The sequence below is a fragment of the Egretta garzetta genome, unplaced genomic scaffold, assembly GCF_000687185.1.
Source record: "Egretta garzetta isolate BGI_Z169 unplaced genomic scaffold, ASM68718v1 scaffold311, whole genome shotgun sequence".
Classification (NCBI taxonomy): Eukaryota; Metazoa; Chordata; class Aves; order Pelecaniformes; family Ardeidae; genus Egretta; species Egretta garzetta.
Genome location: NW_009258678.1, coordinates 481,999 through 496,755, shown reverse-complemented (window position 1 = coordinate 496,755; position 14,757 = coordinate 481,999). Strand labels below are relative to the sequence as shown.

The following is a 14,757-nucleotide window of genomic DNA, read 5'->3' as shown; positions in this document are numbered from 1 at the left end:
TCCGATCTCTCTATTTCTAAAACTTCAGGCTCAGGTGAGACCAGCTGTTCTGTAGGACCTTTCCCATGGACACATTTGTAATCAAAGTCCCCGAGCGCCCTTGAAACAGCAAGAGAGCCATTCACACGCTGAATCATTACAGAACCGCCTGCATTCTGTATACGTTCCTTCTCCAGTGGATTACTTGGTTTGTGATCCTGTGTGAAGAAGTGAACCTTCCTGTTTCTACAAAGTAAACCTCTCGAGTCTCCACAGTTGATGAAGTATGTATGTTGGGGAGAAATCATGACACCCACAGCTGTTGACCCACTTCTGTCTGCTCCATGTTTCTTCTCGGAGATGACTCTCATGTGTTCATCAATTTGCAGAAAACCTGTTCTGATGCCACTCTTTACACTTTCCACAGATGGTGGCCCATCTGGCCCTTTAAAATCCTGGTTGCTCGTGATGTGATCTAATAAATGCTCACAGCAGTACTTGGCAACCTGTGATCCAGCGTGCCCATCATATACAGCAAAAAATGACCATCCATCAAGTCCATTTGGCAAACCAATCACAGCTGTATGTGCATCCTCCATTTCAACTCGCCAGCCTTGCATACTACTCAGACCATAACGAAGCCCATTCCCTTGCCCCTGGGCATTATGCTTCTCCATCTTTGGCTTGTCTAAAAATGCTCCCATGATGACTTTCCTTCAGTTCTAAAAAGAAGAACAAAAATGATTATTAAGCCATTTCTTAAACATCTCTTGTTTAAACATCCTATTGGAAGCTATTAAATAATAGCCCAAATACTGTTAAGATGACAAAAATTTACAGATACAAAGCTGACTTTTCTGTGTGTCTCAAGTCAAATTTGCATTGCTTTCATGTAATTTAAACAAGGACACTGCTACTAGCTGAACTGCATTTTTTGTATTTTTGTAAGCATTTTCAGCTGTTTTACTTGAAGAACTTACATTCCACTATCATTCATGGTTCTGACAAAAGCCTCTAGTATAAGTATGTATGAAATTAGCTTGAAAGAGGACTTGTTAACTGGCACACACATCTGAATAGCTATGTTCCCTGCGATTACTGAGCCAATGAAAGAGTTCAGTGTTTCCAGGACAGTGGCATGCCCTAGGTCCCTACCTGCTGGCCACAAAGTCCTGCTCACACTCTGCTTTTCTGATGTTGATGATCAAAATGAAAGCAAAATGATCAGGTGGGTTTTTTTGGGGTGGGGTGGTGGTGGGGTGGAGAGGAGGTTTGGGGCTTTTCATTTGGTTGGTGGTTTTCTGTTTTTTTGTTGTTTGTTTTTTTTGTTTGTTTGTTTTTTAAACAGATAAAGTGATCTGAATGATCAAGATGATGACAGAGTCTGCATAAAGGAAGAGGCAACGCTGGGTAACTAGGAGAAGGAACAGAGCAGCTGTCCCTTTAGGCAGCAGCAAGCCATTAGTTTGGCTCAGCCATCTTGTGAAAGCTCATCCTTAGATTTTCAGTTAAATTACGCAGCAAGCTTCTCAGATGTCTGTGCTGCAGATTTACTTAAAACCTTAATGTATTCATGCTTCACTGAAAGACAACTACCCCTGACAAGTCTAAGGAAATCTGCTTGGAAATAAAATCACAAGTACTGTAAATTCATGCTTTCTTATTCAAGCCAGACCAATATACTGCACACCCTATCCTCCTCCACCTCCCATCATTGGGATGTGATGCAGCAAATATTCATGCTTAAGAAAATAAGAATTATATTTACAGGCAGTGTAAACTGACTGGTTTATCTTCATGGCTTTCACACCCTAACCATCCAACCCACCCTTCTAATCCACATCAGTTCATTTGTGCATTCGTTATTAAAAAAAAAAAATCATAAAAAATAGGTCACACATTTTACATACTTGCAAATTCTGCCCTGGGAAACATCAAAGAGCGCACAAATCACTGTTATACAATACAAGGTAATGGAACAAGACTATGAGCTTTTCTATTTGAAGACAATGGACAAAAACTGAGAAGAGTCTCTGAAACAGATTTTACCCGAGGCCTCAACTAAGCAGCTGGACTAACAGGAAGGTTAGTACACTAGGAGTTTTAGAGGGTTTTAACTTGTATGTGGAATACATTTGATCAGTTTTCTAAGTGATAACAACATTTTTTGATGATATGCTTTTATTGCAATACAGCTCCAGCTATAAGTGACATTATATGTCTGACAAAGCTGTTCATACTGCCTCTTCCAGCCACTATCAACTTCTCTAAAACATCTGTATGTGTTAGAATAAACAGTTGAGGAATGTTTATATTTGCCCTCACCACAACAGTGATTCAAATGTGAGGCAGAGGGACTGGATATACACTCTTTGGCTCACATGCTTTGTTAACAAAAACAAAAGCCACACATACTTCAGCTGTATGGAGAGATGTCAGCAGCAGTACACCTCTGCTTCCTCTCACCCCAACCCCTGCTCTTAAGTTCTGTGTCTTCTTAAGTGAATACAAAATATTGATGCCCACGCAAACTGTAGCTAGCCAACAAAATATAGCATACACCAGTCTTGTATCCTAAGCACATGCATGAGGTTCACATTACTGCAGTTGCTAGGAAAAAAATACAACTTCGACTTTTTTATCTTCACACGCAACTCTACTGAAGTCAGTGATCAAAATAATTATAGAATGCTGACATAAATTCAAATGGAGAATTATTTTGCAGAATAACAGACTTTTTATTCATTCCATGATAGCAGCAGAGTTTAAACTAACACCTAACACTTGCTTATTATTGAAGAGATCATAAAATAGAATGCAGGTATTCAATTATTTCACCTTAATTTAGAGCTCAAAAAGCAGAAACTGCCCTGGCAAATGCCACATTTCTGTGAAGTATTTTACATTAATACCGTGTTTAAAACAAAACAGAAAAGCATTACAAACAGGATACAGTTAAACTGACCACAAGCACTGTCAAGTTCGGACTAAAAAAAAGGCAGTTTTCCTTCTAATCTCTCACATTACTAGGCACACAATATTCAGGCAGAGTTGTGCTTTGTAAGCTGTCTGCCCCTCTCAGTAGCTTGTCACATAAACCACAATTAAAAATACATACAGACAGGTCATATGCAGTTCTAGCAACTCATACAGAACTGCTAGCACACTTCAAAAATTAACGAATCCACTCTCTATTTAAAATCAAGCTGCCTTATCCCTCCCCAGAAGGTAAACTGAAAGCTGTTGCTACTCTAAATTAAGCCTCGTAGGTGAGATGTTGACACATGATCCTTCAAGGGTGCGAGCTACCCACCACAGATGCGAATACAACCAGACAGAAGGATAACCACAATGTGGTCACATAACTTCTACTTAGGAAGTTATTCACAGCCCATAGCATAAAGTAGTCACCTTCTGAAAACTGCAGTAACAGACTGCAGTTGCCTTCCTTGCAACATTTTGGTTAATCATACTTCCATCAAAACGCCAGTCTAAACCTGTACGAGAGTAGGCCAGGTTTTCAAAATCCTCACTGTATCTGAAGGGAAAGCAGAGCTTACTTGTGGATAGGATGAATATGCCAAGCCTTTAGTTTTTCCAGAATTTCAATTCTTGTTCAGAAAAACTGGAGTTTAATATGACCAGTCTCTGAATTCTTATGAATCAGAGGGTACCTGTTACTCGTCCTCCCACACCCTTAATGTGTGGCTAAAACCTGAAGAATTTAAAGACTCTTAGTTATATTAAAAAAAAATAAATCATAAGTTTTAAAAGAAGGGACACCCCCCCACCCCCACCCCAAGACATAAGAAAGCCATGGCTCCTCCCTACTAAAAGTATCTCTTAGACCTGTTTTTGAGTTCCTATCTACGGAAACATCTTTCACACATCAGTGTCTACCTAAATCACTACTATGTTCTTCATTCTTTCATGAGGTGGTTTGTGTACTAGACTGATTAAGTTGGAATGACACCTCCAGTTAAGCATATAACTCTGTATGCAAATCAGATTAACCTATAGCAGTGCAAGCGTCCAAGTTACAGCATGACTTCGTTATGCAATAACACCAAAGAGGGCAGTCAGACCCAGAACAGTCTGCATGCGTGATGTGTGATAAAGCAACAAATTCCTTACTAAACAGGAGTCCTCATCTCATGACCCTTATTCTCCAAATAATTTTACTACCCTTCCCCTTCTTAACCTAGCCACGCATTTCTGCAATCATGTTAGAAAACTGCAGTCTCACAGCAGGAGACAGAACCAGCCCTCTACTCTGGAAGCCACAGCTTTCAGAATGCTTGAATGATGCACTATGTACTAAAGGAGACATTCTTCCTATTCCTATTAAAGCCAAAGTAAGAGAAAATGCACTTTAATGATGAAGTTTAGTGGCAAATATACATCACCCACTGTTTTTTTTTTTCCTTAGAGAAGGGCAATTCTGAACAGTACTACAGCAGCAGTGCCCTGTAAAAAGATCAAAGGTCCAACACTTCCTTCAGAAACGCTAACTCTAAAACATCATCTGGCACTGCAACCACTACAACAATTAGTAAAGCAAACATCAGTTTTAACCTCCTTGGTTCACCACCTCCGTTATCAGTGACTTCCATTAGTTTCTCCTAAAAGACAAGGGCTTTCTGCAGCCAAAGTTCCTGGGTTTTGGCTCTGAAGAACAGAGGCTTCTGAACAAAACCAAAAGTGACAATGGAGCCCTATGCATAAAAACAAATATGCAGGGGATGCATCTATGAGTGCATCTAAACCTTGACTTCTGAAACACTGATTTTGTGGAGGTCAAACTGAAGGACAGCCTCTACAGCAAGTGCACGAGAAACTCAAGTTGCAGTCTGCAGACAGAAAAGCAAGAATACTGTGGAGGGCCTAGAAAAATCAACACAAGTAACAAGATCTTGGATAAAACACAAGAGTGCCAAAATTCAAAGGACTGCAGCTTTAGAAACAAAAGTGAAATAATGAATGGAGCATGCCAAAGAGTCAGTAGCTAAACTCCTTGAAAATAGACAACTGCAGAACAGAGTGGCAAAGAAAAGAAGGGTAATTAGTATACGGGACCATGGGCACATATACCACAGATACATCACTGGCATGCATGAAATCTCTTTGCCCCTTCATTTGCCCCTCAAATTGTGCTATCCAGACAGCACAACTATAATGCCTTTCAATACACAAAAATAAATTTTACCCGTTTGCTATTTGCATATTCATTTGCTTTAAGTTTCAAATTAAGGTAAATCTTAAATTGTTCACAAAGGACAGTTAATCTAACTCCACGTAGCCCTCCAAAAAGACAATTTATTTTTCCAAGGAATTCAGACGAGGATTTGATCTTCTTGTCCAAGAAAACAAACCACCCCCATCTGAAACTTGTACTTTAACAATATGCAATTTAATAATCCTTTTCAAACAATGTTCAAGTTGTGTTCCTTCCACTAGGATAAGCTGCTTATATGAACCACGCTGAAGTCGCAGGCACTTGTTCAAACTAAGCTGAGAGATGTCCCCATACTCCAATTTCCTAGGACTTCATTCCAAGTGACATTCTGCCCTGTGTGTTGTAATGAGCACCATAAAGAAAGATTACAACCTTTACTTGAACTACAGGACACAGAGCAAGTCACCAAATTATACAGACTGCTACTGAATAGCAAAAGGGTATTTGATCACTTCAACTCCAGTCTGATCTGTGGTACTTTTCCCCCTGCCTTAAGCAGGCTGGATGCAGTAACCAGTCAGCACGTAACTGTGCAAATGTGGGAACATTTTCAGCAGCTAGCGCCCGTTGAAAGAAAAACTGACAGTACGTACTGGATGCCCCAAATCAATTAACGTTAACAAACAACATGTCAGAGATCATCCCAGGGATCAGAAGAATGACTAAAATAAAACAGAACACGCAGATGAGGAGACATAATTACACCACAGTCATGGGCTGAATGAAGTCATGAAAAAGCTTCCTGCCAATGAAACTATTTAAAAACTATTGGAGGCTATAGGATTGAGTTCTGGCACTCACAGTTCAACAACATCAATAAAGACCTAAAAATTACAGTTGATATTTCTGAATGTGTGCTTTCAGACACAGGAATACACAGCCAACTAGGAGACATGAATTGCCTATGGAAAAGAAATAAAATACAGAAATAGGGCTATTTTAATAAACATGGACTCCCACACAATTTCCCCAACAGAATACTTGCTTCTTGGAGATGCAACCATAGTCTGCGTTATATATCAGTATGACAACTGCAAATAGAAGAACATAAGAAGAAACTACCCATAGGGGTAATAAAGTTTGTAATTACATTAACAATTTTTTGGTTCAGGACAGATGTAGAAGCTATGGCATGTGGCAGGCAAAGGGAACAGGAAGAAGTAGACAGCTGCAAAAATGAGTTTAAAGAAAGTAGAGAGGCCTTCAGACAGGCAAGAACATCTATACATGTACGCAGCTGAGAGACAGGGAAAAAAAACCCCAAAGGTAAGCTAGTTAATGACTCTATGTGTAGAAGGGGAAGTATGAATTGTTTCAACCTTTCCCCACTTACCCTCCCCCTCTCCCTGTGATTAATATGCAACAGTGATTACATTTGCAACTTTGTATCACAGCAGAAAACACTAAATCACTGCACCTCCCATACAGACACCTCTGAGCTCTGACCTCTCGATAACTGGTCCACAGGCACTGCCCTGCCATTTCACTGAGCTAGGTTGTTGTGACTTGTTTTGTTGTTTAAACATAACTTCTCTTCTGCTTAAAATTCCTTCTCCTTGCTAGGAGCTGACAGCCCTTCTGAATGCCTCCCCCTACTAAGCAGCAAAATATTTTATCCCTCTTGTTTTCCTATGTTAGTTTATTTTTTGTGTGTGTGCATGGCAGGGTAGATAGGATTTTGGAGAGGACTGCTAAAGCCTCCAGAAGTCTTCTGGAACACAGAAGGTAACCATTTCTAAGCTAACACCTTCCCTCCAACATGCTTCATCTTTTTCTCAAAACATCTAATTTTCTGCTCCTACCTATCTTTCCTGCAGACAACTAAACCTGTTCCAAGGTTTAGGAGCTGCTATTCTCGATACGAATGTACGTTGGCTGAGGTTCAGGTTCTCTCCAAAGTAGATGTATGTAATCTGATTTTTGAAAACGAAAGCCCTGGACGCTGAAAATGTCAATTCATCTCTCTAACAAATTGTTCCTGCAGAAATCTCAAAGACAGTGATGTAATTTCAAGATTTCTTTATGGAGTTGCTTTTGTTTTGCTCTATGGCCAGTTACTGAAGAAAATAGCTTCTTTCCAGAATCACTAGGTCCACTGCTGGGAATAGAAAAATCACTACATTGATTTTCAGAGGAGATAAAACTTGCATCCACAAGTACCAGTCAACTCATCAGGATCCTAACATGACTGGCACCCTCAGAACACAATTAACATAATATTTCTTGGCCCAGACAGAAATCTTGCTTCTTTCTAAACATTTGTACTACAAATTAGAGGTGGGAAAGCATAAGAAAAAAACCTACTAGGCAGCAGTATCAAAGAACGAGCAGCCCAATGACTATGAAAAACTGCGTAGACAATCAAAACGGCATTAACAAGTCCTATGAAAATCAATGAGGTAGCTCTGCATAAATGCATATGCTGCTGTCTGAACAGTATGGGAATGAAAAAGCCATGGTCCTTGCTTGAAAGCGTTAATAAGCAGAAAACATGCCCATGCTGGTGTTTAGTTCAGCACCTTTCTGGTTATACTTCATTTTCCAAAGATTTCTTACTTAAAAGTGTTGGAAAATAAACAAAAGACACCCATTTTAGACACAAGAGATTAGACAACTGCTTTGTTAATAGCACACAAATTCCTGCAGACTCCAGCCAAAATTCAAAGCCCCATTGAAGCAGGCACTGTAAAAAGGAACTGGAAGATCCAAGGAAGCTGCAGTCTGTGTAGACAGAAGTCGGGAGAAAGAAAGGCCTTGCTTCATTTTAAGTATCAATGAGATGCAGTAAGATTCAAATTTTTTGAAAGAGCAAGGCAAACAAGTGAAAATAAGAATTCCAACCAAACTGCTCACGTCAGAAAGAGTATACAGCACTATGCAGCTACTCCAGCAGAACTATGCACACCGATATAGTTTCACCAGAAAGGAAACAGGAGAAAAGGAAACAAAAAGACAACACATAAGAATGGAGTTATAGTAAGTCACTGAAGTGGAATCACAATTTTTTCCAGTATTTGTAATACCAAGACTGCTCTGCCGCTGTCATCTACCATCATAACAGAATATTACCCCTCTTCTAGACATCATAGGTCTAACTGACAATTCTTGAGTACAAGCTGCTGGAAGTCCAAGAATTGAACAGATCTGAACACATCAAATGCTTCAAGTAATAACTAAAAACTCCCTGTTCTTTAAACTTCATTTTTTTGATCTCTCATTTACAGCTTGAAGCCTCAGCATCTTCTTTCACTGCAAGTATTATCAACCATCCAACATCTGCCATTAAAAAAAAAAAAAAAAGTCGAAGATTCATAGAGGAGTGTTTTCTTTAGTGGAAGAACCACACTATTCCACTGCTATTTCTGTGCCAGAAAAAAACCCCAAACAAAAATAATGTGCTTTTTTATCAAGTTCAGCTAAACCTATTCAGAAAAAACAGACAGAACTGGAGCCTTGGCCTGTCATGCCACCACCCAAGAGAGAAAAGTGGAGTTCTTGGGTAAAAAGCCTCTAGACCATAAGGACTTATTAGAATGACCAGGATGGTTCAGGTTGTTCAAAAGCCACTAGAATGAAGTCAAGCTACTGCCAATTTGTCTTTGCCAGCGTTCTAGCTGAAGTTGTTAAAAAAAAAAAAAAAAAAAAAAAGGAAAAAGACACTACATGGAAAAAGGTCCCAATGGGATTATTCGCTGAGACTCCAAAAAACAAAGGGAGGCTTGAATAACAGTAATTTAAAAAACAACAGAACACCAAGTCCATTAATTGAACCATTCCTGAAATACAGCAAAAAAAAGTACACTCACGCACACTCTCCCTCTGTCTCTCGTCTGCGATGATGAAGTTCAGGAAACTGCCACTTTTTTACAGTTAACATAATTTGGTATTGTCGCCTGTGGTAATGTGTACAAATTCTTATAGAATCCCACCATCCTTCTGTCACACTGTTTCACTGATAACCTCCCCACAAACATCTTAAAATCTAAGTTAATACAGTCCTATATACCTTAAAGAAAATTGAACACATGGAATCATCACACTATCTCCTCTTTAATTTTTAGTCCGTGTGCCTCCAGTTGCTCACCAAGGTCATTGCTCTTTTTTTAAATAATTATTTAAAGATTTCAAACTTCAGATCTTCCTAACTTCAACAATAAGCATCAGCCACCTATCTGATTTGTCTTACCAGTAATTTATTTATCGACATGAAAGAATAAAACCCAAGTGAAAATAAAGTTTATACAGATAGTGCTTGGGAGTAAAATAAAAATAAACTATTTAGAGAAAACACAACTGGTATGCATGTGCCCAATGATTAGAAGATGACGTTTGCATGAAGGCCCCAAAATTTCCTGTTTAGCCAAGTACTCAATATTATGAAATAATTCAAAGTAAGACACATAAGCCATTTCACAGACCCTTAATTTTACATGAAAATATTTGTGGGCTTCTAATCTCAGCAACATTAGCACTGTTCTGGTAAGGACATAGGAAAAGCAGCATACAAGAGACTTAAAACCTGATCACTACACATGGGAATAAAATGGGAATAAAATAGGAAATGTTCTGAAGTGTACAGCTGTACCCTGGCTTTGCTTGCAAGGAAATTACATCAAAACTATGCCAGAAGCACATTAAGACCTGGAAGTCAAATCCTCAAAGCTTAGGAAAAGCCGGAGTTTGTTCATTTGTGTACACACAGAGCTTTTATTTACAAAGTTATTTTGCCCTCACATCTCCAGCATTCCTATCTCATTAAAAGAACAAAAATAGAGGATGACTGCTGCAATAAAGTAGATTCTTCCCCCAAGACTACATAAAAATATAAAAAAAAGAAACCAAGGAAAAAACTCTATTGTTTTAGCCTTTTCTGCAGAGAGTAACTTTCAGGTTGCTCTCAAGGTGCTCTCCCAAGTCCAAACTTGACTTCATTGCAGCTCTAAATATTCTGGTCACCGAATGAGGACATTGTTGAATTCAAAATTATTCTTCAAAATACAAGCAGTGCTAACACCAGCAGTTCCTAAGCTTACAGGGCCTCATTCTGCCGCCTCAGAATGGTTCTGTACAGGGAGAAGCAGTATTAGATTTTTAAGAAGGGTCTGTCCAAATACTTACTATAATTGATTGGGGGAACCCATAAATTATTTACTGATAGAAACTGATTCTTTCTTCATGAATGTTCCTACAATTTAAAACTAACCACTTACCTGCCCAATTTTTTTCTGCATTCTGCACCCCTTTCTAAAGATTGAGTTTTACTTAACTTAGCAGACAGCTGGAGAATTCCTCAAACTCGTCTCCAAACACAAAGAGCTTAGGCACAGTTTACACAGTTCTCATGGCTGTTGCATTTTAGGGTACTTCGTAAGTAAAAAAAATGCAACAGAATTTTATGCACAAAGAGCTATGGTATATAGAATCACAGAACCATTTAGGTTGGAAAATACCTTTAAGATCATTGAGTCCAACCGTTGATGGTCAAGAAGGATACAGACTACTACTCAAATTCCAGATCAAAAGTACAGTTAGCAGTTAAAATTAGTTGTATACATAGATACAGAAAATCATTCAAGATACAGCTGAGACCCAAACACGAAAGCACAATTCATCCTCTAGGTCACAATCCAGGAAGACATTTAAGCATGAGAGCAACATCATACATCTGAGTAGTCCCACATAATTCAGTTGCACATGGCGTATCAGCATAAGCACATTTAAGTGCTTTGCTCTATTTAAACTGCTGCTATCAGAATGCAAGTCATGTTACACTTGAGTTTCTTGGCTTTGTAAGCTATTATCTTAGAAGACTTTAGAGACCTTTTTATCTATTAAAACATTCTTACCTGAACGGAGAGCTAAGATGTTAGCAATAGAGGCTAATGTAGTTTTCCTTGTATGTGTAAACTGCTAGCATTTCGCTGCATTTCAATATTGAAACCTGATTAGCCATCTTGGGTTTTTTTTTTCTTTTTATCACTCTTTGATGCTCTTTTGCTACTATACTGCTATGAAGTTTATACTCTAAACAGTAGAAGTGTACTTCATTGGAACGATCTGTAGATGAAGGAAGTTTTTATTCTGTTGGCTTAGTCACATATAAACACCTTTTTAGAAGAGCTGTTAAAAAAATCTGAGCAACTGTTTCATATATTTATAAACACACTCTGTTCTGTAGACTTCAGCACCGAGCTGAAATATCCATTAGTTAATTTTACCAGTACGTGGAAACAAAAAAATTAAAATAAACACCCAGTAAAACAAAAGCATGATCAGTTTAAACACAAACAGGGGAAAAAAAAAAAAAGATACTTAACAGACTTAGTATGTGGTTTAACACAGAGCAGAGTTTAACAGATAGAAAAATAGAAAACCAGACCTCACAGCATTGGTTTAACACCAGTAACAGCTAGATACTACCTCTATCCAGGAACAAAAATCAGTCTACTCACTCTCGTGGTATCACACTTGCTTTCTTCTCCTGCCCCGATTATAATTTCCTTGGTCTAAACATTCTTCCTAGTCTTAAGATTTAAATTATTTACTCTAGCAATATTAAATCTTAATAAATCTCAAATTGTTCTTTCACAGACAGATAGCAACAGGAACATCATAAAGAAGTTACAAGAAGATAACGCCATCTCCACACCACATCATGGCTCAAATATATGAATCCTTCTTAAACCATATTTTTATGCACGGGCTAATGGAATGTACATAAAATGCCATAAAAATCACATTTTATGTACATCCCCATGATCTTCTAAATACCTAAGAACACTGGCATTTTTTCAGGGATTACATATTGTTTACATGGACTTTGCAATTTGCCATTCTTTCAGTGAAGAGCATTGTAGCTAAGCATGTTTAAAATTTACACAAGTTTATTTCTTATCCTAGTATTTTTAACTTAAATTTGGATCACGTGACTAAAACTACAGAGATCAGTAAGCATTCAGCAACAAAGTGGTATCCAAAAAGAGCTTAATTTTTAAAAGAACAAATGAGACTACAGGTTGCATCATTTAAAAGGTTACAGGTAATACACCAACCTTTCAAAAAAAAGTAAAAGTGAGGTGCAATTTATGCGGAAAGAGGAGCAAAAATGACAAAGAGCCATGTGCAACGGTAAGAATAAATGTTGTTTGGCTCAGGTGTAGGTATGCTAAGCCACTATCATCTTGACTTCAAACTTTGTTACTATTAAAGTCTTTAAAATGAGTTGCAGGTCTGCAGAGACAAAATAAATACAATTATTTTACAGTACTTCCCATTCCAAAACTTTCTTATTTCATAGCACAACCTGTATTATTCAGTCACTTAATTCCAATGCAGTTCTGCTTAGCCAATTGCGTGAAAACATACTTTTACATCAGAAAAGACTTGAACATGTAAAAATTAAGTCAATAGTAACATCCGATATTTTAGTAAGTAATACATTAGTGTTAAATGACTTCTATTTAGGTCATCTGGTGAAAGCAGCCGCTTTATATTCCTAGTTCCACTGGAAAGCAAAAGTGCAATAAGATTGCTTATTGACAGCTGCATTCAAAAACATACCAGTTACATAAGTTTGCAAATTATACTGTGCCAGAGTTAAATATCTAAGCATTTTAACGACAGTTCTTAAAATGCTATCTCAGCAAGAATGACTCAACCTCACTGCATAAGCTGCACTCCAGATAAGAAGCAACTAGCTTGATTTCATAGAAAAAAACTTTTTTGTCTTCTGCTTTAATTCAAATTGCACTAAGTGAGTTCTGCTTGTTTAGACCTGCAAGCTTCACCAGTCATTTGGCATTTCCACCTCTCCTCCTCGGTTTCAACAAAAGCATCTCAAGCTTACCTATAGACAGTTAAGTAAATACTTGGAAAACAGGTATAGTTTTCTGCTGTACCTCAAGGGAAGAGATTTACCCGACAACCACCAACCAAAGGACTAAACATATTAACCAGAACTAGGCCTTGTCTGTATATGAGAAAAACATGGCTATGCCAGAAGCGTGTGAGAGTACAGACCAGCTCTCTCCAGTACAAGCTATGTTTATCAGAGGGTTTTATCAGATATCTGTGTCTGTGAGGAAAACTAATAACTGGCATGATGCATCAGCAAGTCTTTTACTTCCAGCCCAGTCTCATATACAAAAGGTAGACCCAGAACGGCCTGGAAGGGAAAGCTTTCCGAGCAGCTGTCCCTACCCCAGTGAAAAACACTGGTACACCTATCAAATTTGTTCTCCTTCAACGCCTTTCCTTTTGATTGCTACTTTGACTGGACAGGTAAAACATAAAGCTTCCCCAACCCATGGGTTTTGTCCCCCATCCCCTGTCTCTGATTTTATTCATAGAGAAACTATGAATAGTAACAGAAGGGAAGCTATCAGGGAAGAAACGTGGGTAGAACTTGCACAATTCTTGGTCATTTGGCAATTCACACAGGGTCCTGAGTAACAGCAGCTGTCTTGCTTCAATTTCACTAGTCCTTCACAAATCCTGCTTCAGCCACCTAACCACTAAAGCAGGTATAGGCTCAGGAAAGTGCTACACGGGCTCATATTTGGAAAGTCATTTCCTAGAATCACAAGAGTTAGAACTTCCACTCTATAAAATGATTCTACTTACTCTGATGCTAAACATCACAACCTAAGGGAAGTGTTCTGCCAACTGCTCTCAGGATGTCTAAGTGCCTTCTGCTTAAAAAAATAAAAATTAAAAATTCCTCTGTATGACATACAGGACCTTAAACCTTGAGGCTACCACACAGGCCCCCTGAATGACCAGCACTTTCTCATTTGACAATAGGTACAACTCAAAAAAAAATTAGTTCCCCACAAGTACTACCATAAACTTAAACGTTAGTTTTGCAACCACAAAATTCTGCCATACACACGGCCACACTGAAATATTTTCATTGTACTAAATAAATACAATTACATAACAAACAGATGTCTACAAAATCAATTCTTCTGAAACTATTAACCTGCAGCCAGTCTTAAAGCTGTATCATATCTATTATAATACAGGCTAATGTAATAAAAAGGTCAGACATATGCTCAGAAGCCCTGGCATTTAACATGCAAGCAATTATCCAGTACATCATCAGACAACTTTTTAACCGAGAAGAGCGTTTTCTTCTATCTACTTTTAACATGCACGCTGTGACAGATCACAGATCACCAGCGTAACCTTTGCTCACGACACTGTTTTCAAAGGCAGCGAAATCCCTCTCAAACTTTAAACGCCTGAAAGGCGTTGGCAAGGGAAAACCGCCCGCTGCATAATAATGTCACTATTTGGGGAGTGCTTGATGCTCCGACCCTCGCTAGGGTGGGGTGCTTTATAAATAGATGCGTGCTTTTTTTTTTTTTTTTCTTTCCCAGTGCCGTGCCCCAAGCGTTTGGGTGGCGATGGGAGAGGAGGCTGTTTATAGCCATTATTAAATGAACTCTGAATCGGCCGAGAAAAGGAGGGGGGGAAGGCGGGGGGGGGAGAAAAGGAAAGCTGCTGCTACCTGAGCCAGGCCCAAATCCCTCTGCCCACCC

General features: G+C 38.6%; 1 protein-coding gene across 1 annotated transcript in view; it reads right to left on the bottom strand.

Moving 5' to 3' along the window:
- Nucleotides 1-701, bottom strand: part of PPM1A (protein phosphatase, Mg2+/Mn2+ dependent 1A) — a 14,907-nt gene extending 14,206 nt beyond the window's left edge. Inside the window, 2 exon segments of the mRNA XM_035888668.1 lie at nt 1-2; nt 4-701. The exon segment at nt 1-2 is cut by the window's left edge and continues 137 nt beyond it. Of these exon segments, the coding sequence (XP_035744561.1) occupies nt 1-2; nt 4-683 (682 nt within the window). The 5' untranslated portion in view covers nt 684-701.
- Between the last annotated feature and the right edge of the window lie 14,056 nt (nt 702-14,757).